This window comes from Rhinoderma darwinii, unplaced genomic scaffold (assembly GCF_050947455.1).
Source record: "Rhinoderma darwinii isolate aRhiDar2 unplaced genomic scaffold, aRhiDar2.hap1 Scaffold_1008, whole genome shotgun sequence".
NCBI lineage: Eukaryota > Metazoa > Chordata > Amphibia > Anura > Rhinodermatidae > Rhinoderma > Rhinoderma darwinii.
The window spans coordinates 27,652-52,812 of NW_027461890.1; the positions used below are offsets into that span (position 1 = coordinate 27,652).

The window sequence follows — 25,161 nt, forward strand, 5'->3', positions numbered from 1 at the left end:
AGAGGAGCGATGTTCTGCAGATCTGTAGAGAGGTCAGAGGTGTAATAATCTGCAGGATATATCACTATGTATCTGTCAGGGGGTAGAGGAGCAATGTTCTGCAGATCTGTAGAGAGGTCAGTGGTGTAATCTGCAGGATATATCACTATGTATCTGTCAGGAGGTGGAGGAGCAATGTTCTGCAGATCTGTAGAGAGGTCAGAGGTGTAATAATCTGCAGGATATATCACTATGTATGTCAGGAGGTAGAGGAGCAATGTTCTGCAGATCTGTAAAGAGGTCAGTGGTGTAATAATCTGCAGGATATATCACTATGTATCTGTCAGGAGGTAGAGGAGCAATGTTCTGCAGATCTCTAGAGAGGACAGTGGTGTAATAATCTGCAGGATATATCACTATGTATCTGTCAGGAGGTGGAGGTGCAATGTTCTGCAGATCTGTAGAGAGGTCAGTGGTGTAATAATCTGCAGGATATATCACTATGTATCTGTCAGGAGGTAGAGGAGCGATGTTCTGCAGATCTGTAGAGAGGTCAGTGGTGTAATAATCTGCAGGATATATCACTATGTATGTCAGGAGGTAGAGGAGCAATGTTCTGCAGATCTGTAGAGAGGTCAGTGGTGTAATAATCTGCAGGATATATCACTATGTATCTGTCAGGAGGTAGAGGAGCAATGTTCTGCAGATCTGTAGAGAGGTCAGTGGTGTAATAATCTGCAGGATATATCACTAAGTATCTGTCAGGAGGTAGAGGAGCAATGTTCTGCAGATCTGTAGAGGTCAGAGGTGTAATAATCTGCAGGATATATCACTATGTATCTGTCAGGAGGTGGAGGAGCGATGTTCTGCAGATCTGTAGAGAGGTCAGTGGTGTAATAGTCTGCAGGATATATCACTAGGTATCTGTCAGGAGGTGGAGGAGCAATGTTCTGCAGATCTGTAGAGAGGTCAGTGGTGTAATAATCTGCAGGATATATCACTATGTATCTGTCAGGAGGTAGAGGAGCGATGTTCTGCAGATCTGTAGAGAGGTCAGTGGTGTAATAATCTGCAGGATATATCACTATGTATCTGTCAGGAGGTAGAGGAGCAATGTTCTGCAGATCTGTAGGGAGGTCAGTGGTGTAATAATCTGCAGGATATATCACTATGTATCTGTCAGGAGGTAGAGGAGCAATGTTCTGCAGATCTCTGGAGGTCAGTGGTGTAATAATCTGCAGGATATATCACTATGTATCTGTCAGGAGGTAGAGGAGCAATGTTCTGCAGATCTGTAGAGAGGTCAGTGGTGTAATAATCTGCAGGATATATCACTATGTGTCTGTCAGGAGGTAGAGGAGCAATGCTCTGCAGATCCCTAGAGAGGTCAGTGGTGTAATAATCTGCAGGATATATCACTATGTATGTCAGGAGGTGGAGGAGCGATGTTCTGCAGATCTGTAGAGGTCAGTGGTGTAATAATCTGCAGGATATATCACTATGTATCTGTCAGGAGGTAGAGGAGCAATGTTCTGCAGATCTGTAGAGAGGTCAGTGGTGTAATAATCTGCAGGATATATCACTATGTATCTGTCAGGAGGTAGAGGAGCAATGTTCTGCAGATCTGTAGAGAGGTCAGTGGTGTAATAATCTGCAGGATATATCACTATGTATCTGTCAGGAGGTGGAGGAGCAATGTTCTGCAGATCTGTAGAGCGGTCAGTGGTGTAATAATCTGCAGGATATATCACTATGTGTCTGTCAGGAGGTAGAGGAGCGATGTTCTGCAGATCTGTAGAGAGGTCAGTGGTGTAATAATCTGCAGGATATATCACCATGTATCTGTCAGGAGGTGAAGGAGCAATGTTCTGCAGATCTGTAGAGAGGTCAGTGGTGTAATAGTCTGCAGGATATATCACTATGTATCTGTCAGGAGGTAGAGGAGCAATGTTCTGCAGATCTGTAGAGAGGTCAGTGGAGTAATAATCTGCAGTATATATCACTATGTATCTGTCAGGAGGTAGAGGAGCGATGTTCTGCAGATCTGTAGAGAGGTCAGTGGTGTAATAATCTGCAGGATATATCACTATGTATCTGTCAGGAGGTAGAGGAGCAATGTTCTGCAGATCTGTAGAGAGGTCAGTGGTGTAATAATCTGCAGGATATATCACTATGTATCTGTCAGGAGGTAGAGGAGCGATGTTCTGCAGATCTGTAGAGAGGTCAGTGGTGTAATAATCTGCAGGATATATCACTATGTATCTGTCAGGAGGTAGAGGAGCAATGTTCTGCAGATCTGTAGAGAGGTCAGTGGTGTAATAATCTGCAGGATATATCACTATGTATCTGTCAGGAGGTAGAGGAGCGATGTTCTGCAGATCTGTAGAGAGGTCAGTGGTGTAATAATCTGCAGGATATATCACTATGTATCTGTCAGGAGGTAGAGGAGCGATGTTCTGCAGATCTGTAGAGAGGTCAGTGGTGTAATAATCTGCAGGATATATCACTATGTATCTGTCAGGAGGTAGAGGAGCAATGTTCTGCAGACCTCGAGAGGTCAGTGGTGTAATAATCTGCAGGATATATCACAATGTATCTGTCAGGAGGTAGAGGAGCAATGTTCTGCAGATCTGTAGAGAGGACAGTGGTGTAATAATCTGCAGGATATATCACTATGTATCTGTCAGGAGGTAGAGGAGCAATGTTCTGCAGATCTGTAGAGAGGTCAGTGGTGTAATAATCTGCAGGATATATCACTATGTATCTGTCAGGAGGTAGAGGAGCAATGTTCTGCAGATCTGTAGAGAGGTCAGTGGTGTAATACTCTGCAGGATATATCACTATGTATCTGTCAGGAGGTGGAGGAGCAATGTTCTGCAGATCTGTAGAGAGGTCAGTGGTGTAATAATCTGCAGGATATATCACTGTATCTGTCAGGAGGTAGAGGAGCAATGTTCTGCAGATCTGTAGAGAGGTCAGTGGTGTAATAATCTGCAGGATATATCACTATGTATCTGTCAGGAGGTAGAGGAGCGATGTTCTGCAGATCTGTAGAGAGGTCAGTGGTGTAATAATCTGCAGGATATATCACTATGTATCTGTCAGGAGGTAGAGGAGCAATGTTCTGCAGATCTGTAGAGAGGTCAGTGGTGTAATAATCTGCAGGATATATCACTGTGTATCTGTCAGGAGGTAGAGGAGCAATGTTCTGCAGATCTGTAGAGAGGTCAGTGGTGTAATAATCTGCAGGATATATCACTATGTATCTGTCAGGAGGTAGAGGAGCGATGTTCTGCAGATCTGTAGAGAGGTCAGTGGTGTAATAATCTGCAGGATATATCACTATGTATCTGTCATGAGGTAGAGGAGCGATGTTCTGCAGATCTGTAGAGAGGTCAGTGGTGTAATAATCTGCAGGATATATCACTATGTATCTGTCAGGAGGTAGAGGAGCAATGTTCTGCAGATCTGTAGAGAGGTCAGTGGTGTAATAATCTGCAGGATATATCACCATGTATCTGTCAGGAGGTGAAGGAGCAATGTTCTGCAGATCTGTAGAGAGGTCAGTGGTGTAATAGTCTGCAGGATATATCACTATGTATCTGTCAGGAGGTAGAGGAGCAATGTTCTGCAGATCTGTAGAGAGGTCAGTGGAGTAATAATCTGCAGTATATATCACTATGTATCTGTCAGGAGGTAGAGGAGCGATGTTCTGCAGATCTGTAGAGAGGTCAGTGGTGTAATAATCTGCAGGATATATCACTATGTATCTGTCAGGAGGTAGAGGAGCAATGTTCTGCAGATCTGTAGAGAGGTCAGTGGTGTAATAATCTGCAGGATATATCACTATGTATCTGTCAGGAGGTAGAGGAGCGATGTTCTGCAGATCTGTAGAGAGGTCAGTGGTGTAATAATCTGCAGGATATATCACTATGTATCTGTCAGGAGGTAGAGGAGCAATGTTCTGCAGATCTGTAGAGAGGTCAGTGGTGTAATAATCTGCAGGATATATCACTATGTATCTGTCAGGAGGTAGAGGAGCGATGTTCTGCAGATCTGTAGAGAGGTCAGTGGTGTAATAATCTGCAGGATATATCACTATGTATCTGTCAGGAGGTAGAGGAGCGATGTTCTGCAGATCTGTAGAGAGGTCAGTGGTGTAATAATCTGCAGGATATATCACTATGTATCTGTCAGGAGGTAGAGGAGCAATGTTCTGCAGACCTCGAGAGGTCAGTGGTGTAATAATCTGCAGGATATATCACAATGTATCTGTCAGGAGGTAGAGGAGCAATGTTCTGCAGATCTGTAGAGAGGACAGTGGTGTAATAATCTGCAGGATATATCACTATGTATCTGTCAGGAGGTAGAGGAGCAATGTTCTGCAGATCTGTAGAGAGGTCAGTGGTGTAATAATCTGCAGGATATATCACTATGTATCTGTCAGGAGGTAGAGGAGCAATGTTCTGCAGATCTGTAGAGAGGTCAGTGGTGTAATACTCTGCAGGATATATCACTATGTATCTGTCAGGAGGTGGAGGAGCAATGTTCTGCAGATCTGTAGAGAGGTCAGTGGTGTAATAATCTGCAGGATATATCACTGTATCTGTCAGGAGGTAGAGGAGCAATGTTCTGCAGATCTGTAGAGAGGTCAGTGGTGTAATAATCTGCAGGATATATCACTATGTATCTGTCAGGAGGTAGAGGAGCGATGTTCTGCAGATCTGTAGAGAGGTCAGTGGTGTAATAATCTGCAGGATATATCACTATGTATCTGTCAGGAGGTAGAGGAGCAATGTTCTGCAGATCTGTAGAGAGGTCAGTGGTGTAATAATCTGCAGGATATATCACTATGTATCTGTCAGGAGGTGGAGGAGCAATGTTCTGCAGATCTGTAGAGAGGTCAGTGGTGTAATAATCTGCAGGATATATCACTATGTATCTGTCAGGAGGTAGAGGAGCAATGTTCTGTAGATCTGTAGAGAGGTCAGTGGTGTAATAATCTGCAGGATATATCACTATGTATCTGTCAGGCGGTGGAGGAGCGATGTTCTGCAGATCTGTAGAGAGGTCAGTGGTGTAATAATCTGCAGGATATATCACTGTGTATCTGTCAGGAGGTAGAGGAGCAATGTTCTGCAGATCTGTAGAGAGGTCAGTGGTGTAATAATCTGCAGGATATATCACTATGTATCTGTCAGGAGGTAGAGGAGCGATGTTCTGCAGATCTGTAGAGAGGTCAGTGGTGTAATAATCTGCAGGATATATCACTATGTATCTGTCATGAGGTAGAGGAGCGATGTTCTGCAGATCTGTAGAGAGGTCAGTGGTGTAATAATCTGCAGGATATATCACTATGTATCTGTCAGGAGGTAGAGGAGCAATGTTCTGCAGATCTGTAGAGAGGTCAGTGGTGTAATAATCTGCAGGATATATCACTATGTATCGGTCAGGAGGTAGAGGAGCAATGTTCTGCAGATCTGTAGAGAGGTCAGTGGTGTAATAATCTGCAGGATATATCACTGTGTATCTGTCAGGAGGTAGAGGAGCAATGTTCTGCAGATCTGTAGAGAGGTCAGTGGTGTAATAATCTGCAGGATATATCACTATGTATCTGTCAGGAGGTAGAGGAGCGATGTTCTGCAGATCTGTAGAGAGGTCAGTGGAGTAATAATCTGCAGGATATATCACTATGTATCTGTCAGGAGGTAGAGGAGCAATGTTCTGCAGATCTGTAGAGAGGTCAGTGGTGTAATAATCTGCAGGATATATCACTATGTATCTGTCAGGAGGTAGAGGAGCAATGTTCTGCAGATCTGTAGAGAGGTCAGTGGTGTAATAATCTGCAGGATATATCACTATGTATCTGTCAGGAGGTGGAGGAGCGATGTTCTGCAGATCTGTAGAGAGGTCAGTGGTGTGATAATCTGCAGGATATATCACTATATATCTGTCAGGAGGTAGAGGAGCGATGTTCTGCAGATCTGTAGAGAGGTCAGTGGTGTAATAATCTGCAGGATATATCACTATGTATCTGTCAGGAGGTGGAGGAGCAATGTTCTGCAGATCTGTAGAGAGGTCAGTGGTGTAATAATCTGCAGGATATATCACTATGTATCTGTCAGGAGGTAGAGGTGCAATGTTCTGCAGATCTGTAGAGAGGTCAGTGGTGTAATAATCTGCAGGATATATCACTATGTATCTGTCAGGAGGTAGAGGAGCAATGTTCTGCAGATCTGTAGAGGTCAGTGGTGTAATAATCTGCAGGATATATCACTATGTATCTGTCAGGAGGTAGAGGAGCAATGTTCTGCAGATCTGTAGAGGGGTCAGTGGTGTAATAATCTGCAGGATATATCACTATGTATCTGTCAGGAGGTGGAGGAGCAATGTTCTGCAGATCTGTAGAGAGGTCAGTGGTGTAATAATCTGCAGAATATATCACTATGTATCTGTCAGGAGGTGGAGGAGCAATGTTCTGCAGATCTGTAGAGAGGTCAGTGGTGTAATAATCTGCAGGATATATCACTATGTATCTGTCAGGAGGTGGAGGAGCAATGTTCTGCAGATCTGTAGAGGGGTCAGTGGTGTAATAATCTGCAGGATATATCACTATGTATCTGTCAGGAGGTAGAGGAGCAATGTTCTGCAGATCTGTAGAGAGGTCAGTGGTGTAATAATCTGCAGGATATATCACTATGTATCTGTCAGGAGGTGGAGGAGCAATGTTCTGCAGATCTGTAGAGGGGTCAGTGGTGTAATAATCTGCAGGATATATCACTATGTATCTGTCAGGAGGTAGAGGAGCGATGTTCTGCAGGTCTGTAGAGAGGTCAGTGGTGTAATAATCTGCAGGATATATCACTATGTATCTGTCAGGAGGTGGAGGAGCAATGTTCTGCAGATCTATAGAGAGGTCAGTGGTGTAATAATCTGCAGGATATATCACTATGTATCTGTCAGGAGGTGGAGGAGCAATGTTCTGCAGATGTAGAGAGGTCAGTGGTGTAATAATCTGCAGGATATATCACTATGTATCTGTCAGGAGGTAGAGGAGCAATGTTCTGCAGATCTGTAGAGAGGTCAGTGGTGTAATAATCTGCAGGATATACCACTATGTATCTGTCAGGAGGTAGAGGAGTGATGTTCTGCAGATCTGTAGAGAGGTCAGTGGTGTGATAATCTGCAGGATATATCACTATGTATCTGTCAGGAGGTGGAGGAGCGATGTTCTGCAGATCTGTAGAGGGGTCAGTGGTGTAATAATCTGCAGTATATATCACTATGTATCTGTCAGGAGGTAGAGGAGCGATGTTCTGCAGATCTGTAGAGGGGTCAGTGGTGTAATAATCTGCAGGATATATCACTATGTATCTGTCAGGAGGTAGAGGAGCGATGTTCTGCAGATCTGTAGAGGGGTCAGTGGTGTAATAATCTGCAGGATATATCACTATGTATCTGTCAGGAGGTAGAGGAGCAATGTTCTGCAGATCTCTAGAGAGGTCAGTGGTGTAATAGTCTGCAGGATATATCACTATGTATCTGTCAGGAGGTAGAGGAGCGATGTTCTGCAGATCTGTAGAGGGGTCAGTGGTGTAATAATCTGCAGGATATATCACTATGTATCTGTCAGGAGGTAGAGGAGCAATGTTCTGCAGATCTCTAGAGAGGTCAGTGGTGTAATAATCTGCAGGATATATCACTATGTATCTGTCAGGAGGTAGAGGAGCAATGTTCTGCAGATCTGTAGAGAGGTCAGTGGAGTAATAATCTGCAGGATATATCACTGTGTATCTGTCAGGAGGTAGAGGAGCAATGTTCTGCAGATCTCTGGAGGTCAGTGGTGTAATAATCTGCAGGATATATCACTATGTATCTGTCAGGAGGTAGAGGTGCAATGTTCTGCAGATCTGTAGAGGGGTCAGTGGTGTAATAATCTGCAGGATATATCACTATGTATCTGTCAGGAGGTGGAGGAGCAATGTTCTGCAGATCTGTAGAGGGGTCAGTGGTGTAATAATCTGCAGGATATATCACTATGTATCTGTCAGGAGGTGGAGGAGCAATGTTCTGCAGATCTGTAGAGGGGTCAGTGGTGTAATAATCTGCAGGATATATCACTATGTGTCTGTCAGGAGGTAGAGGAGCGATGTTCTGCAGATCTGTAGAGAGGTCAGTGGTGTAATAATCTGCAGGATATATCACTATGTATCTGTCAGGAGGTAGAGGAGCAATGTTCTGCAGATCTGTAGAGAGGACAGTGGTGTAATAATCTGCAGGATATATCACCATGTATCTGTCAGGAGGTAGAGGAGCAATGTTCTGCAGATCTGTAGAGAGGTCAGTGGTGTAATAATCTGCAGGATATATCACTATGTATCTGTCAGGAGGTAGAGGAGCAATGTTCTGCAGATCTGTAGAGAGGACAGTGGTGTAATAATCTGCAGGATATATCACTATGTATCTGTCAGGAGGTGGAGGAGCAATGTTCTGCAGATCTGTAGAGGGGTCAGTGGTGTAATAATCTGCAGGATATATCACTATGTGTCTGTCAGGAGGTAGAGGAGCAATGTTCTGCAGATCTGTAGAGAGGTCAGTGGTGTAATAATCTGCAGAATATATCACTATGTATCTGTCAGGAGGTAGAGGAGCAATGTTCTGCAGATCTGTAGAGAGGTCAGTGGTGTAATAATCTGCAGGATATATCACTATGTATCGGTCAGGAGGTAGAGGAGCAATGTTCTGCAGATCTGTAGAGAGGTCAGTGGTGTAATAATCTGCAGGATATATCACTATGTATCTGTCAGGAGGTAGAGGAGCAATGTTCTGCAGATCTGTAGAGAGGTCAGTGGTGTAATAATCTGCAGGATATATCACTATGTATCTGTCAGGAGGTAGAGGAGCGATGTTCTGCAGATCTGTAGAGAGGTCAGTGGTGTAATAATCTGCAGTATATATCACTATGTATCTGTCAGGAGGTAGAGGAGCAATGTTCTGCAGATCTGTAGAGAGGTCAGTGGTGTAATAATCTGCAGGATATATCACTATGTATCTGTCAGGAGGTAGAGGAGCAATGTTCTGCAGATCTGTAGAGAGGTCAGTGGTGTAATAATCTGCAGGATATACCACTATGTATCTGTCAGGAGGTAGAGGAGCATTGTTCTGCAGATCTGTAGAGGTCAGTGGTGTAATAATCTGCAGGATATATCACTATGTATCTGTCAGAAGGTAGAGGAGTGATGTTCTGCAGATCTGTAGAGAGGTCAGTGGTGTGATAATCTGCAGGATATATCACTATGTATCTGTCAGGAGGTGGAGGAGCGATGTTCTGCAGATCTGTAGAGGGGTCAGTGGTGTAATAATCTGCAGTATATATCACTATGTATCTGTCAGGAGGTAGAGGAGCAATGTTCTGCAGATCTGTAGAGAGGTCAGTGGTGTAATAATCTGCAGGATATATCACTATGTATCTGTCAGGAGGTAGAGGAGCGATGTTCTGCAGATCTGTAGAGGGGTCAGTGGTGTAATAATCTGCAGGATATATCACTATGTATCTGTCAGGAGGTAGAGGAGCAATGTTCTGCAGATCTCTAGAGAGGTCAGTGGTGTAATAGTCTGCAGGATATATCACTATGTATCTGTCAGGAGGTAGAGGAGCGATGTTCTGCAGATCTGTAGAGGGGTCAGTGGTGTAATAATCTGCAGGATATATCACTATGTATCTGTCAGGAGGTAGAGGAGCAATGTTCTGCAGATCTCTAGAGAGGTCAGTGGTGTAATAATCTGCAGGATATATCACTATGTATCTGTCAGGAGGTAGAGGAGCAATGTTCTGCAGATCTGTAGAGAGGTCAGTGGAGTAATAATCTGCAGGATATATCACTGTGTATCTGTCAGGAGGTAGAGGAGCAATGTTCTGCAGATCTGTAGAGAGGTCAGTGGTGTAATAATCTGCAGGATATATCACTATGTATCTGTCAGGAGGTAGAGGTGCAATGTTCTGCAGATCTGTAGAGGGGTCAGTGGTGTAATAATCTGCAGGATATATCACTATGTATCTGTCAGGAGGTGGAGGAGCAATGTTCTGCAGATCTGTAGAGGGGTCAGTGGTGTAATAATCTGCAGGATATATCACTATGTGTCTGTCAGGAGGTAGAGGAGCAATGTTCTGCAGATCTGTAGAGAGGACAGTGGTGTAATAATCTGCAGGATATATCACTATGTATCTGTCAGGAGGTGGAGGAGCAATGTTCTGCAGATCTGTAGAGGGGTCAGTGGTGTAATAATCTGCAGGATATATCACTATGTGTCTGTCAGGAGGTAGAGGAGCAATGTTCTGCAGATCTGTAGAGAGGTCAGTGGTGTAATAATCTGCAGGATATATCACTATGTATCTGTCATGAGGTAGAGGAGCGATGTTCTGCAGATCTGTAGAGAGGTCAGTGGTGTAATAATCTGCAGGATATATCACTATGTATCTGTCAGGAGGTAGAGGAGCAATGTTCTGCAGATCTGTAGAGAGGTCAGTGGTGTAATAATCTGCAGGATATATCACTATGTATGTCAGGAGGTAGAGGAGCAATGTTCTGCAGATCTGTAGAGAGGTCAGTGGTGTAATAATCTGCAGGATATATCACTATGTATCTGTCAGGAGGTAGAGGAGCAATGTTCTGCAGATCTGTAGAGAGGTCAGTGGTGTAATAATCTGCAGGATATATCACTAAGTATCTGTCAGGAGGTAGAGGAGCAATGTTCTGCAGATCTGTAGAGGTCAGAGGTGTAATAATCTGCAGGATATATCACTATGTATCTGTCAGGAGGTGGAGGAGCGATGTTCTGCAGATCTGTAGAGAGGTCAGTGGTGTAATAGTCTGCAGGATATATCACTAGGTATCTGTCAGGAGGTGGAGGAGCAATGTTCTGCAGATCTGTAGAGAGGTCAGTGGTGTAATAATCTGCAGGATATATCACTATGTATCTGTCAGGAGGTAGAGGAGCGATGTTCTGCAGATCTGTAGAGAGGTCAGTGGTGTAATAATCTGCAGGATATATCACTATGTATCTGTCAGGAGGTGGAGGAGCAATGTTCTGCAGATCTGTAGGGAGGTCAGTGGTGTAATAATCTGCAGGATATATCACTATGTATCTGTCAGGAGGTAGAGGAGCAATGTTCTGCAGATCTGTAGAGAGGTCAGTGGTGTAATAATCTGCAGGATATATCACTATGTATCGGTCAGGAGGTGGAGGAGCAATGTTCTGCAGATCTGTAGAGGGGTCAGTGGTGTAATAATCTGCAGGATATATCACTGTGTATCTGTCAGGAGGTGGAGGTGCAATGCTCTGCAGATCTGTAGAGAGGTCAGTGGTGTAATAATCTGCAGGATATATCACTATGTATCTGTCAGGAGGTAGAGGAGCAATGTTCTGCAGATCTGTAGAGGGGTCAGTGGTGTAATAATCTGCAGGATATATCACTATGTATCTGTCAGGAGGTAGAGGAGCAATGTTCTGCAGATCTGTAGAGGGGTCAGTGGTGTAATAATCTGCAGGATATATCACTATGTATCTGTCAGGAGGTAGAGGAGCGATGTTCTGCAGATCTGTAGAGAGGTCAGTGGTGTAATAATCTGCAGGATATATCACTATGTATCTGTCAGGAGGTAGAGGAGCAATGTTCTGCAGATCTGTAGAGGGGTCAGTGGTGTAATAATCTGCAGGATATATCACTATGTATCTGTCAGGAGGTAGAGGAGCAATGTTCTGCAGATCTGTAGAGAGGTCAGTGGTGTAATAATCTGCAGGATATATCACTATGTATCTGTCAGGAGGTAGAGGAGCAATGTTCTGCAGATCTGTAGAGAGGTCAGTGGTGTAATAATCTGCAGGATATATCACTATGTATCTGTCAGGAGGTAGAGGAGCAATGTTCTGCAGATCTGTAGAGAGGTCAGTGGTGTAATAATCTGCAGGATATATCACTATGTATCTGTCAGGAGGTAGAGGAGCAATGTTCTGCAGATCTGTAGAGAGGTCAGTGGTGTAATAATCTGCAGGATATATCACTATGTATCTGTCAGGAGGTAGAGGAGCGATGTTCTGCAGATCTGTAGAGAGGTCAGTGGTGTAATAATCTGCAGGATATATCACTATGTATCTGTCAGGAGGTAGAGGAGCAATGTTCTGCAGATCTGTAGAGAGGTCAGTGGTGTAATAATCTGCAGGATATATCACTATGTATCTGTCAGGAGGTAGAGGAGCAATGTTCTGCAGATCTGTAGAGAGGTCAGTGGTGTAATAATCTGCAGGATATATCACTATGTATCTGTCAGGAGGTAGAGGAGCAATGTTCTGCAGATCTGTAGAGAGGTCAGTGGTGTAATAATCTGCAGGATATATCACTATGTATCTGTCAGGAGGTAGAGGAGCAATGTTCTGCAGATCTGTAGAGAGGTCAGTGGTGTAATAATCTGCAGGATATATCACTATGTATCTGTCAGGAGGTAGAGGAGCGATGTTCTGCAGATCTCTGGAGAGGTCAGTGGTGTAATAGTCTGCAGGATATATCACTATGTATCTGTCAGGAGGTAGAGGAGCAATGTTCTGCAGATCTGTAGAGAGGTCAGTGGTGTAATAATCTGCAGGATATATCACTATGTATCTGTCAGGAGGTGGAGGAGCAATGTTCTGCAGATCTGTAGAGAGGTCAGTGGTGTAATAATCTGCAGGATATATCACTATGTATCTGTCAGGAGGTGGAGGAGCAATGTTCTGTAGAGAGGTCAGTGGTGTAATAATCTGCAGGATATATCACTATGTATCTGTCAGGAGGTAGAGGAGCAATGTTCTGCAGATCTGTAGAGAGGTCAGTGGTGTAATAATCTGCAGGATATATCACTATGTATCTGTCAGGAGGTAGAGGAGCAATGTTCTGCAGATCTGTAGAGAGGTCAGTGGTGTAATAATCTGCAGGATATATCACTATGTATCTGTCAGGAGGTAGAGGAGCAATGTTCTGCAGATCTGTAGAGAGGTCAGTGGTGTAATAATCTGCAGGATATATCACTATGTATCTGTCAGGAGGTGGAGGAGCAATGTTCTGCAGATCTGTAGAGAGGTCAGTGGTGTAATAATCTGCAGGATATATCACTATGTATCTGTCAGGAGGTAGAGGAGCGATGTTCTGCAGATTATTGATCCTCCGGTCACGTTCTATGTGGAGTTTTGCCCCCGTCCGCTCCACGTGGCGCTGATTACTGCCGTTTCCTGGTGTGACGCGGGGGGGAGGGGCTGTCAATCATCTGTAGAGATCTCTATTCTTCTATTGCTCGGTGTTATCTGCCCGTGCTCTCCATGTTCTTGGCTCCGCCTCCGGCTGGTTAACCCTTTGTGGCTGTTTCTCTCTCGTCAGGTGTTTGGACTCATCTTCACCACGGCGCAGGGTCAGATCCTGGAGCGGTTTGGGGTGCGGCCCGGTAACATCCTCCTGTGCTGCTTCCTGCTGGTCGGCGCCGTCCTCACCGGTACGTTCTGGATTTGCGCGCGCCCTGATCCGCTGATCCGGTCCTGTTCACACATCGCATAAAAACCTGCAAGTCTTTAGTTGTGTATTTTGGTGCGACATTTGACGCTTCATCAGATATGGAGGTCGCAGCGGATTGTCAGACCGCCACTGACTGACGTCGTAATGTACGCCATGTGTGACCATCATTACTGAGTGCCACGTCCCCACCCATCCTGAGAGTGAAGGAGCAGCGGCGCTGGGAACTTCCTGCCGCCCTTGTTCTCCTGATCAGCGGCGCTGGGAACTTCCTGCCGCCCTTGTTCTCCTGATCAGCGGCGCTGGGAACTTCCTGCCGCCCCTTGTGTATGATCAGCGGCGCTGGGAACTTCCTGCCGCCCTTGTTCTCCTGATCAGCGGCGCTGGGAACTTCCTGCCGCCCTTGTGTATGATCAGCGGCGCTGGGAACTTCCTGCCGCCCCTTGTGTATGATCAGCGGCGCTGGGAACTTCCTGCCGCCCTTGTGTATGATCAGCGGCGCTAGGAACTTCCTGCCGCCCTTGTTCTCCTGATCAGCGGCGCTGGGAACTTCCTGCCGCCCTTGTTCTCCTGATCAGCGGCGCTGGGAACTTCCTGCCGCCCTTGTTCTCCTGATCAGCGGCGCTGGGAACTTCCTGCCGCCCTTGTGTATGATCAGCGGCGCTGGGAACTTCCTGCCGCCCCTTGTGTATGATCAGCGGCGCTGGGAACTTCCTGCCGCCCTTGTGTATGATCAGCGGCGCTGGGAACTTCCTGCCGCCCTTGTTCTCCTGATCAGCGGCGCTGGGAACTTCCTGCCGCCCTTGTTCTCCTGATCAGCGGCGCTGGGAACTTCCTGCCGCCCTTGTGTATGATCAGCGGCGCTGGGAACTTCCTGCCGCCCCTTGTGTATGATCAGCGGCGCTGGGAACTTCCTGCCGCCCTTGTGTATGATCAGCGGCGCTGGGAACTTCCTGCCGCCCTTGTGTATGATCAGCGGCGCTGGGAACTTCCTGCCGCCCTTGTGTATGATCAGCGGCGCTGGGAACTTCCTGCCGCCCTTGTTCTCCTGATCAGCGGCGCTGGGAACTTCCTGCCGCCCTTGTTCTCCTGATCAGCGGCGCTGGGAACTTCCTGCCGCCCTTGTGTATGATCAGCGGCGCTGGGAACTTCCTGCCGCCCCTTGTGTATGATCAGCGGCGCTGGGAACTTCCTGCCGCCCTTGTGTATGATCAGCGGCGCTGGGAACTTCCTGCCGCCCTTGTGTATGATCAGCGGCGCTGGGAACTTCCTGCCGCCCTTGTGTATGATCAGCGGCGCTGGGAACTTCCTGCCGCCCTTGTTCTCCTGATCAGCGGCGCTGGGAACTTCCTGCCGCCCTTGTTCTCCTGATCAGCGGCGCTGGGAACTTCCTGCCGCCCTTGTTCTCCTGATCAGCGGCGCTGGGAACTTCCTGCCGCCCTTGTGTATGATCAGCGGCGCTGGGAACTTCCTGCCGCCATTGTGTATGATCAGCGGCGCTGGGAACTTCCTGCCGCCCTTGTTCTCCTGATCAGCGGCGCTGGGAACTTCCTGCCGCCCTTGTTCTCCTGATCAGCGGTGCTGGGAACTTCCTGCCGCCCTTGTGTATGATCAGCGGTCACCCAGCCGTCATGTTGCATACCCTCCTGTGCCCGCGGTCGGGGGAGGTTTCGGCAGCGGTCAGCCCTGTGACGAGGTTGTTGGGACTGGCCGGGGTTACGTTTTCTTCATCTCTGGTTTTTCGTCTCCGCAGCCTTCATTAAGAATGACCTGCGCAGGCAGCGGGCCAATCAGGAGGCGGTGCACGCGGTAAGTACCGGATACTCTCACCACAGCGGCTCCTCCGGGTGTCCAGGACGCGGGTCATGCCGGGGCCACGATGGTCTACGATCCTCACACCAATATTTTACAAGCAGCCCCCCCCCCCAGCCGCACCTCATCAACAGCTGTCGGGGGAGTAGGATCCGCACTCGTGCCGGGGGCTGGGTCTCGGGCATGGAATGGTTTGTTTTTTGGGGGTTATTACCTGGCTGGGGGACTGCGCTCCGTAGAGAGAAGAGAAGTCCAATGTCCCCGCAGATTACACACCGCGCCGCTCCCTATAATCCCCGTTACCCACAATGCTGTGCTGTGATATTGCTCATGACATGGGGGAGGGTGTAGAGCGCTCTCTGGTGACCGCCTATGTTGTTGCAGCTGCTGGTGTCGTGCCATAATGTGGACGTCTAGTACGGCTCTGGCGCAGCCCCTGCTGGTAAGTCGCGTGTACTCGGGGTTAACGCTTGTAATGGCCGGTGGCGGCTCCTCCATGTAACACATTCCCTGACTAACCTCACCCTGCGGGGGCGACTGGACCCCCCCCCCCCCTGCGGGCAACTGGACCCCCCCTGCTGACCCTGCGGGCAACTGGACCCCCCCCTCCCCCCCGCTGACCCTGCTTTGTTTGTTTGCCTAGGGGCCCGTACAGGGTCACATGGACTCATGGGAGATTCCAGCTCCTCTCCTGGCCCCGGATCCCTGAGATCTCCGAACCAAAGAGCGGCCGACGGACAATCACGAGAAACAGTTTACACTTTATTTCAAATAAAAAAATGTTCTGGAAAAAATGTGTTGCCGGGTGTTTCCATCAGGGGCCCCTCTCCTCAGGTGCGGATCGGTGGGTGGGGGGGGGGGCGGACTTCCATCAGGGGCCCCTCTCCTCAGGTGGCGGGTCGGTGGGCGGACTTCCATCAGGGGCCCCTCTCCTCAGGTGGGTGGGTGGGGGGCGGACTTCCATCAGTTTCTCTTCTTGGTGCTGGAGGGTGGGGGCTCAGGCTGAACCTCCAGAAACTGGAAGCCAATCAACATGCCAAGAATGGAGAAGCCTGCGGGGGAAGGGAGAAGCCTTCATGAGAGGTGTGGCGTACAGGAGTCACGGCTCCGCCTCCCCTGCGGGAGGGACGTTATCCATGGACTTCAGTTTAGGGCAGAGATCTGACACTCTCCAGCCGTTGGGGAAACTACAACTCCCAGCATGCTTTGACAGCCAAAGAATAGGACGACGTTGTGCCGGCCGCGCCCTTTACTGGAAGCGCCGCCATCGTTTTTTCAGTGATGCTTTTTCACATTTAGGGCGCACGTCCGCGCCGTACAGATCGATGACACCGCTAAAGATTTATCACGGGCCGAGTGGTTACGAGCAGCGATCAACAATAGAGCACGTCAATCCGCGCTGGTTTACGTGGCACAACGATCAGGACGGGTTTATACGTCTACATCACCATGTCGGCAGCACAACGCGGCTTATACGGGGAGACGCGGTCAGTGAACGAGCGCTCCAAATCATTGGCCCAGGAAGTGCAGACACCTCCCCTCCCCCATGATCACTACTTTGTCACATGACGAGTGCGCGGAGGTTTCGGTCGGCCGCTCATCTTAGCCCTTGTTCACTTACTGCAGATTTATCATTCATTGATTTATTTTTTTTTTAAACCAAAACCAGGAACGTCGCCTAACCAAATCTACAAGGAAGGCCTCCCGGATTCTGCTTTTAGAGGGCGGGGTCAGCACAGTCATCTTAGGGGAAGGTCACACGGAGCGGCATTGACGTGGCCAACAACAGCACCGGCACCTTGTTCGCCACGGTTGTCTGGTTGCTTGGTAATGGCCACATGTTGTTGAGGGTAAAATGAACGTTTACCTACAAAAAAAGTGCGTCCATAAAGGGTGTACTTATGTATGGCTGCATCATTTTGCAGGTATTCAGCAGCTATCAGATACAGGTACAACTGCTGGCCGCATCTATGCCGCTCCATGGGGTCATCATCTTGTCGTCAGCCCAGTCATCTCATAGTCAAGGGGGTGGAGTCAGCCCAAACATCATAGTCAAGAGGGGCGGGCTCAGCTCAGTCATCATAGTCAAGAGGGGCGGGCTCAGCTCAGTCAAGAGGGGCGGGCTCAGCTCAGTCAAGAGGGGCGGGCTCAGCTCAGTCAAGAGGGGCGGGCTCAGCTCAGTCAAGAGGGGCGGGCTCAGCTCAGTCAAGAGGGGCGGGCTCAGCTCAGTCAAGAGGGGCGGGCTCAGCTCAGTCAAGAGGGGCGGGCTCAGCTCAGTCAAGAGGGGCGGGCTCAGCTCAGTCAAGAGGGGCGGGCTCAGCTCAGTCAAGAGGGGCGGGCTCAGCTCAGTCAAGAGGGGCGGGCTCAGCTCAGTCAAGAGGGGCGGGCTCAGCTCAGTCAAGAGGGGCGGGCTCAGCTCAGTCAAATTGTCAAGAGGGCGGGTTCAGCCTAGTTCTCTCATTGTCAAGGAGGGGTGGGGCCAACTCAGTCATCTCATTTTCAAGAGGGCGAGGTCAGCTCAGTCATCTCATTGTTAGTAGAGGGCGGGGTCAGCTCAGTCATCTCATTGTTAGTAGAGGGCGGGGTCAGCTCAGTCTTCTCATTGTTAGTAGAGGGCGGTGTCAGCTCATTGTTAGTAGAGGGCGGGGTCAGCTCAGTCATCTCATTGTTAGTAGAGGGCGGGGTCAGCTCAGTCATCTCATTGTTAGTAGAGGGCGGGGCCAGCTCAGTCATCTCATTGTTAGTAGAGGGCGGGGCCAGCTCAGTCATCTCATTGTTAGTAGAGGGCGGGGTCAGCTCAGTCGTCTCATTTGTTAGTAGAGGGCGGGGTCAGCTCAGTCGTCTCATTTGTTAGTAGAGGGCGGGGTCAGCTCATTCATCTCATTGTTAGTAGAGGGCGGTGTCAGCTCATTGTTAGTAGAGGGCGGGGTCAGCTCAGTCATCTCATTGTTAGTAGAGGGCGGGGTCAGCTCAGTCATCTCATTGTTAGTAGAGGGCGGGGCCAGCTCAGTCGTCTCATTGTTAGTAGAGGGCGGGGCCAGCTCAGTCGTCTCATTGTTAGTAGAGGGCGGGGTCAGCTCAGTCGTCTCATTTGTTAGTAGAGGGCGGGGTCAGCTCAGTCGTCTCATTTGTTAGTAGAGGGCGGGGTCAGCTCATTCATCTCATTGTTAGTAGAGGGCGAGGTCAGCTCAGTCATCTCATTGTTAGTAGAGGGCGGGGTCAGCTCAGTCGTCTCATTTGTTAGTAGAGGGCGGGGTCAGCTCATTGTTAGTAGAGGGCGGGGTCAGCTCAGTCATCTCATTGTTAGTAGAGGGCGGGGTCAGCTCATTGTTAGTAGAGGGCGGGGTCAGCTCAGTCATCTCATTGTTAGTAGAGGGCGGGGTCAGCTCAGTCATCTCATTGTTAGTAGAGGGCGGGGCCAGCTCAGTCGTCTCATTGTTAGTAGAGGGCGGGGCCAGCTCAGTCGTCTCATTGTTAGTAGAGGGCGGGGTCAGCTCAGTCGTCTCATTTGTTAGTAGAGGGCGGGGTCAGCTCAGTCGTCTCATTTGTTAGTAGAGGGCGGGGTCAGCTCATTCATCTCATTGTTAGTAGAGGGCGAGGTCAGCTCAGTCATCTCATTGTTAGTAGAGGGCGGGGTCAGCTCAGTCGTCTCATTTGTTAGTAGAGGGCGGGGTCAGCTCATTGTTAGTAGAGGGCGGGGTCAGCTCAGTTGTCTCATTTGTTAGTAGAGGGCGGGTCAGCTCAGTCGTCTCATTGTTAGTAGAGGGCGGGGTCAGCTCAGTCGTCTCATTGTTAGTAGAGGGCGGGGTCAGCTCAGTCGTCTCATTGTTAGTAGAGGGCGGGGTCAGCTCAGTCGTCTCATTGTTAGTAGAGGGCGGGGTCAGCTCAGTCGTCTCATTGTTAGTAGAGGGCGGGGTCAGCTCATTGTTAGTACAGGGCGGGGTCAGCTCATTGTTAGTAGAGGGCGGGGTCAGCTCAGTCGTCTCATTGTTATTAGAGGGCCAGCAGCACGCGGCAAGACCACAAATTACTCACTTGCAACCATCAATGGCGCCATGATGCCGATCGTCACGTGTGCAGTGTGGTAAACCCAGACCTCAGACAGGAAGTGCGCCAAAGCCATGATGAACGTCCACAGGGTGATGTGATAGAGCCTGAGGGCAGAAAAAGCCAACGTGAGCACAGAGCGGGGGATGGGAGCAGCCGGCGGGTTACAGCTAAACACTTACGTTTTATTCTGGATATCTATGGCGCAGGTGCATCGTATCACAGAGGAGAGCAGCGTCCACACGCCAAAGGTCCGAGCCTGCAGACCGTTCACTGCAGAAGGAGTCAGGGGTTATATTGTCACGTGAGCCCACCCCCTATATATACACACCCCTCCCCTGCAGAGCTAGTGATCATATACATACACCCCCTGACATGCGCAGGGGGCGGGGCTTACCATGCTGGGGTTTCCCTGTATACAGCTTGTCACTGAGGAAGCTGTGGTCCCTGAAGCTCTGGAGCGTGTTCCCTGCCGCAATAATAGCGACCACCATCAGCCAACTGCGCAACACGGCGAGATAGCGACTCATCCCGAACACCACGAATCCTGCAGAGAGGACGCGGGGTTAATATACAGCTGACAGCACGCCCAACCAGGACCCTCCTCTGCCCCCCATATATACAAGTATATCATGTACACCCCCCCCGCACTGTATATAATGTACACCCCCCCGCACTGTATATAATGTACACCCCCCCCGCACTGTATATAATGTACACCCCTCCCCCCCAAATATAAAAGTATATTATGTACACCCCTCCCCCGCACTGTATATAATCTCCGCCCCTCTGCTATATCATATCTCTCCTTCTCGCCCGGCTATGCAACTCCTGCATCCAGTCTGCCAAAAGCGTGTGGGAAACGTGTTGTGGAGCGCGGCAGGGCGGCATTACGGAGCGCGGCGGGGCGGCACTACGGAGCGCGGCAGGGCGGCATTACGGAGCGCGGCGGCGGCGGCATTACGGAGCGCGGCGGGGCCGGCATTACGGAGCGCGGCGGCGGCAGTATTATGGAGCATGGCGGCGGCAGTATTATGGAGCGCGGCGGCGGCAGTATTATGGAGCGCGGTGGCGGCAGTATTATGGAGCGCGGTGGCGGCAGTATTATGGAGCGCGGCGGCGGCAGTATTATGGAGCATGGCGGCGGCAGTATTATGGAGCGCGGCGGCGGCAGTATTATGGAGCATGGGGCGGCAGTATTATGGAGCATGCGGCGGCAGTATTATGGAGCGCGGCGGCGGCAGTATTATGGAGCGCGGCGGCGGCAGTATTATGGAGCATGGGGCGGCAGTATTATGGAGCATGGCGGAGGCAGTATTATGGAGCATGGCGGCGGCAGTATTATGGAGCATGGGGCGGCAGTATTATGGAGCATGGCGGCGGCAGTATTATGGAGCATGGCGGCGGCAGTATTATGGAGCATGGCGGAGGCAGTATTATGGAGCATGGGGCGGCAGTATTATGGAGCGCGGCGGCGGCAGTATTATGGAGCATGGCGGCGGCAGTATTATGGAGCATGGCGGAGGCAGCATTATGGAGCATGGCGGAGGCAGCATTATGGAGCATGGCGGAGGCAGCATTATGGAGCATGGCAGCGGCAGTATTATGGAGCATGGCGGCGGCAGTATTATGGAGCATGGCGGCGGCAGCATTATGGAGCATGGCGGAGGCAGCAATATGGAGCATGGCGGAGGCAGCATTATGGAGCATGGCGGCGGCAGCATTATGGAGCATGGCGGCGGCAGCATTATGGAGCGCGGCGGAGGCAGTATTATGGAGCGCGGCGGTGGCAGCATTATGGAGCGCGGCGGCGGCAGTATTATGGAGCATGGCGGAGGCAGTATTATGGAGCATGGCGGCGGCAGTATTATGGAGCATGGGGCGGCAGTATTATGGAGCATGGGGCGGCAGTATTATGGAGCATGGCGGCGGCAGTATTATGGAGCGCGGCGGCGGCAGTATTATGGAGCATGGCGGCGGCAGTATTATGGAGCATGGCGGCGGCAGTATTATGGAGCATGGGGCGGCAGTATTATGGAGCATGGGGCGGCAGTATTATGGAGCATGGGGCGGCAGTATTATGGAGCATGGCGGCGGCAGTATTATGGAGCGCGGCGGCGGCAGTATTATGGAGCATGGCGGAGGCAGCATTATGGAGCATGGCGGAGGCAGTATTATGGAGCATGGCGGCGGCAGTATTATGGAGCGCGGCGGAGGCAGTATTATGGAGCATGGGGCGGCAGTATTATGGAGCATGGCGGAGGCAGTATTATGGAGCATGGCGGCGGCAGTATTATGGAGCATGGCGGCGGCAGTATTATGGAGCATGGCGGCGGCAGTATTATGGAGCATGGCGGCGGCAGTATTATGGAGCATGGCGGCGGCAGTATTATGGAGCATGGCGGAGGCAGTATTATGGAGCATGGCGGCGGCAGTATTATGGAGCGCGGCGGCGGCAGTATTATGGAGCATGGGGCGGCAGTATTATGGAGCGCGGCGGAGGCAGTATTATGGAGCATGGCGGAGGCAGTATTATGGAGCATGGCGGCGGCAGTATTATGGAGCATGGGGCGGCAGTATTATGGAGCATGGCGGAGGCAGTATTATGGAGCATGGCGGCGGCAGTATTATGGAGCGCGGCGGCGGCAGTATTATGGAGCATGGCGGCGGCAGTATTATGGAGCATGGCGGAGGCAGCATTATGGAGCATGGCGGAGGCAGCATTATGGAGCATGGCGGAGGCAGCATTATGGAGCATGGCGGCGGCAGTATTATGGAGCATGGCGGCGGCAGTATTATGGAGCATGGCGGCGGCAGCATTATGGAGCATGGCGGAGGCAGCATTATGGAGCATGGCGGAGGCAGCATTATGGAGCATGGCGGCGGCAGTATTATGGAGCATGGCGGCGGCAGCATTATGGAGCGCGGCGGAGGCAGTATTATGGAGCGCGGCGGTGGCAGCATTATGGAGCGCGGCGGCGGCAGTATTATGGAGCATGGCGGAGGCAGCATTATGGAGCGCGGCGGAGGCAGTATTATGGAGCGCGGCGGAGGCAGCATTATGGAGCGCGGCGGAGGCAGTATTATGGAGAATGGCGGAGGCAGTATTATGGAGAATGGCGGAGGCAGCATTATGGAGCGCAGCGGAGGCAGTATTATGGAGCGCGGCGGAGGCAGTATTATGGAGAATGGCGGAGGCAGTATTATGGAGAATGGCGGAGGCAGTATTATGGAGCGCGGCGGAGGCAGCATTATGGAGCGCGGCGGAGGCAGTATTATGGAGAATGGCGGAGGCAGTATTATGGAGAATGGCGGAGGCAGCATTATGGAGCGCGGCGGAGGCAGTATTATGGAGAATGGCGGAGGCAGTATTATGGAGAATGGCGGAGGCAGCATTATGGAGCGCGGCGGAGGCAGTATTATGGAGCGCGGCGGAGGCAGTATTATGGAGCGCGGCGGCGGCAGTATTATGGAGCATGGCGGAGGCAGCATTATGGAGCGCGGCGGAGGCAGTATTATGGAGCGCGGCGGCGGCAGTATTATGGAGCATGGCGGAGGCAGCATTATGGAGCGCGGCGGAGGCAGTATTATGGAGCGCGGCGGCGGCAGTATTATGGAGCATGGCGGAGGCAGCATTATGGAGCGCGGCGGCGGCAGTATTATGGAGAATGGTGGAGGCAGCATTATGGAGCGCGGCGGAGGCAGTATTATGGAGCGCGGCGGAGGCAGCATTATGGAGCGCGGCGGAGGCAGCATTATGGAGCGCGGCGGAGGCAGTATTATGGAGCGCGGCGGAGGCAGTATTATGGAGCGCGGCGGAGGCAGCATTATGGAGCGCGGCGGAGGCAGCATTATGGAGCGCGGCGGAGGCAGTATTATGGAGCATGGCGGAGGCAGTATTATGGAGCATTACGGAGGCAGTATTATGGAGCATGGCGGAGGCAGCATTATGGAGCATGGCGGAGGCAGCATTATGGAGCGCGGCGGAGGCAGTATTATGGAGCACCGTAAAAAAATGTAAACCCACTTGTGATCAAAAAGTCCCATGTACCAATAAAAACGACCGCTCGTCCCGCAAACAATAAGCCCGCCCACCGCTCAATGCACGGAAAAATAAAACAGTTATGGCTCTTGGAATGCGGGGAGTGAAAAACAAAAGTCAAAAAATGGCTTCGTCCCGAAGGGGTTAAAAGGTTTCCGTTTGTTTCTGGATGTTCGGATTACGGGTCACATGTTGCGTATTACGTGCGGTTTTGCGTGATCGAGTCTATGAGATTCCAGGAAACCTCATGTAACGCTGCCGGATTTTTCGGGACTGAAGTTGACCTGCGGAGCGTTTCTTAGAATCCGCGGCGTGACTTATTTTGCGTTTTTGCTTGTGAATTGTATCTGCCGGATTTTGTGCAAAACGCACCGAAAAACGCAACAAAAGCCGATCATTAGGCGCGGAATTATGTGCGAATACCTGCGGTTTTGATGCAGATTTTCCTCAGCAAATTACATAACGTGCGAACTGACCCTAAAGGTGGGAAAAGCTCCGAAATGATTCATCTTGTACCGATTATGTAACAAAAACCTCCTCCCCCTCTCACCTGTGCTCCCGGCCGGTGTATGGTCTCCTCCCCCTCTCACCTGTGCTCCCGGCCGGTGTATGGTCTCCTCCCCCTCTCACCTGTGCTCCCGGCCGGTGTATGGTCTCCTCCCCTTCTCACCTGTGCTCCCGGCCGGTGTATAGTCTCCTCCCCCTCTCACCTGTGCTCCCGGCCGGTGTATGGTCTCCTCCCCCTCTCACCGGTGCTCCCGGCCGGTGTATGGTCTCCTCCCCCTCTCACCGGTGCTCCCGGCCGGTGTATGGTGGTCTCCCCCTCTCACCGGTGCTCCCGGCCGGTGTATAATCTCCTCCCCCTCTCACCTGTGCTCCCGGCCGGTGTATGGTCTCCTCCCCCTCTCATCTGTGCTCCCGGCCGGTGTATGGTCTCCTCCCCCTCTCACCTGTGCTCCCGGCCGGTGTATGGTCTCCTCCCCCTCTCACCTGTGCTCCCGGCCGGTGTATGGTCTCCTCCCCCTCTCACCGGTGCTCCCGGCCGGTGTATGGTCTCCTCCCCCTCTCACCTGTGCTCCCGGCCGGTGTATAGTCTCCTCCCCCTCTCACCTGTGCTCCCGGCCGGTGTATAATCTCCTCCCCCTCTCACCTGTGCTCCCGGCCGGTGTATGGTCTCCTCCCCCTCTCACCTGTGCTCCCGGCCGGTGTATGGTCTCCTCCCCCTCTCACCTGTGCTCCCGGCCGGTGTATGGTCTCCTCCCCCTCTCACCGGTGCTCCCGGCCGGTGTATGGTCTCCTCCCCCTCTCACCGGTGCATGGTCTCCTCCCCCTCTCACCTGTGCTCCCGGCCGGTGTATGGTCTCCTCCCCCTCTCACCGGTGCTCCCGGCCAGTGTATGGTCTCCTCCCCCTCTCACCGGTGCTCCCGGCCGGTGTATGGTCTCCTCCCCCTCTCACCGGTGCTCCCGGCCGGTGTATGGTGGTCTCCCCCTCTCACCGGTGCTCCCGGCCGGTGTATAATCTCCTCCCCCTCTCACCTGTGCTCCCGGCCGGTGTACGATCTCCTCCCCCTCTCACCTGTGCTCCCGGCCGGTGTACGATCTCCTCCCCCTCTCACCTGTGCTCCCGGCCGGTGTATGGTCTCCTCCCCCTCTCACCTGTGCTCCCGGCCGGTGTATGGTCTCCTCCCCCTCTCACCTGTGCTCCCGGCCGGTGTATAATCTCCTCCCCCTCTCACCTGTGCT

At 50.8% G+C, this 25,161-nt stretch overlaps 2 protein-coding genes across 2 annotated transcripts in view; one reads left to right on the forward strand and one right to left on the reverse strand.

The window, feature by feature from the left end:
• LOC142698239 (choline/ethanolamine transporter flvcr2a-like) overlaps positions 1 to 16,037 on the forward strand; it is a 39,325-nt gene extending 23,288 nt beyond the window's left edge. Inside the window, 4 exon segments of the mRNA XM_075847878.1 lie at positions 13,388 to 13,499; positions 15,270 to 15,325; positions 15,713 to 15,781; positions 15,972 to 16,037. Of these exon segments, the coding sequence (XP_075703993.1) occupies positions 13,388 to 13,499; positions 15,270 to 15,325; positions 15,713 to 15,781; positions 15,972 to 16,037 (303 nt within the window).
• Positions 16,038 to 16,151: 114 nt separating this feature from the next.
• On the reverse strand, positions 16,152 to 24,671 carry LOC142698240 (ergosterol biosynthetic protein 28 homolog). The gene is made up of 5 exons (XM_075847879.1): positions 24,528 to 24,671; positions 19,773 to 19,922; positions 19,558 to 19,648; positions 19,364 to 19,482; positions 16,152 to 16,380 (listed from the first exon to the last, which is right to left on the reverse strand). The coding sequence occupies exons 2-5, from the start codon at positions 19,903 to 19,905 to the stop codon at positions 16,292 to 16,294; spliced, it is 432 nt and encodes a 143-aa protein (XP_075703994.1). The 5' UTR covers positions 19,906 to 19,922; positions 24,528 to 24,671; the 3' UTR covers positions 16,152 to 16,291.
• Positions 24,672 to 25,161: the final 490 nt, after the last annotated feature.

Excerpts from the sequence above, each read along its gene's own strand:
- LOC142698240 (XM_075847879.1), bottom strand. The coding sequence starts at position 19,905 with ATGAGTCGCTATCTCGCCGTGTTGCGCAGTTGGCTGATGGTGGTCGCT. Across the intron at positions 19,483-19,557 it reads ATAGATATCCAGAATAAAAC|GCTCTATCACATCACCCTGT; the intron begins GTAAGTGTTTAG and ends TTCTGCCCTCAG. Across the intron at positions 16,381-19,363 it reads GGCGCCATTGATGGTTGCAA|GCTTCTCCATTCTTGGCATG; the intron begins GTGAGTAATTTG and ends CTTCCCCCGCAG.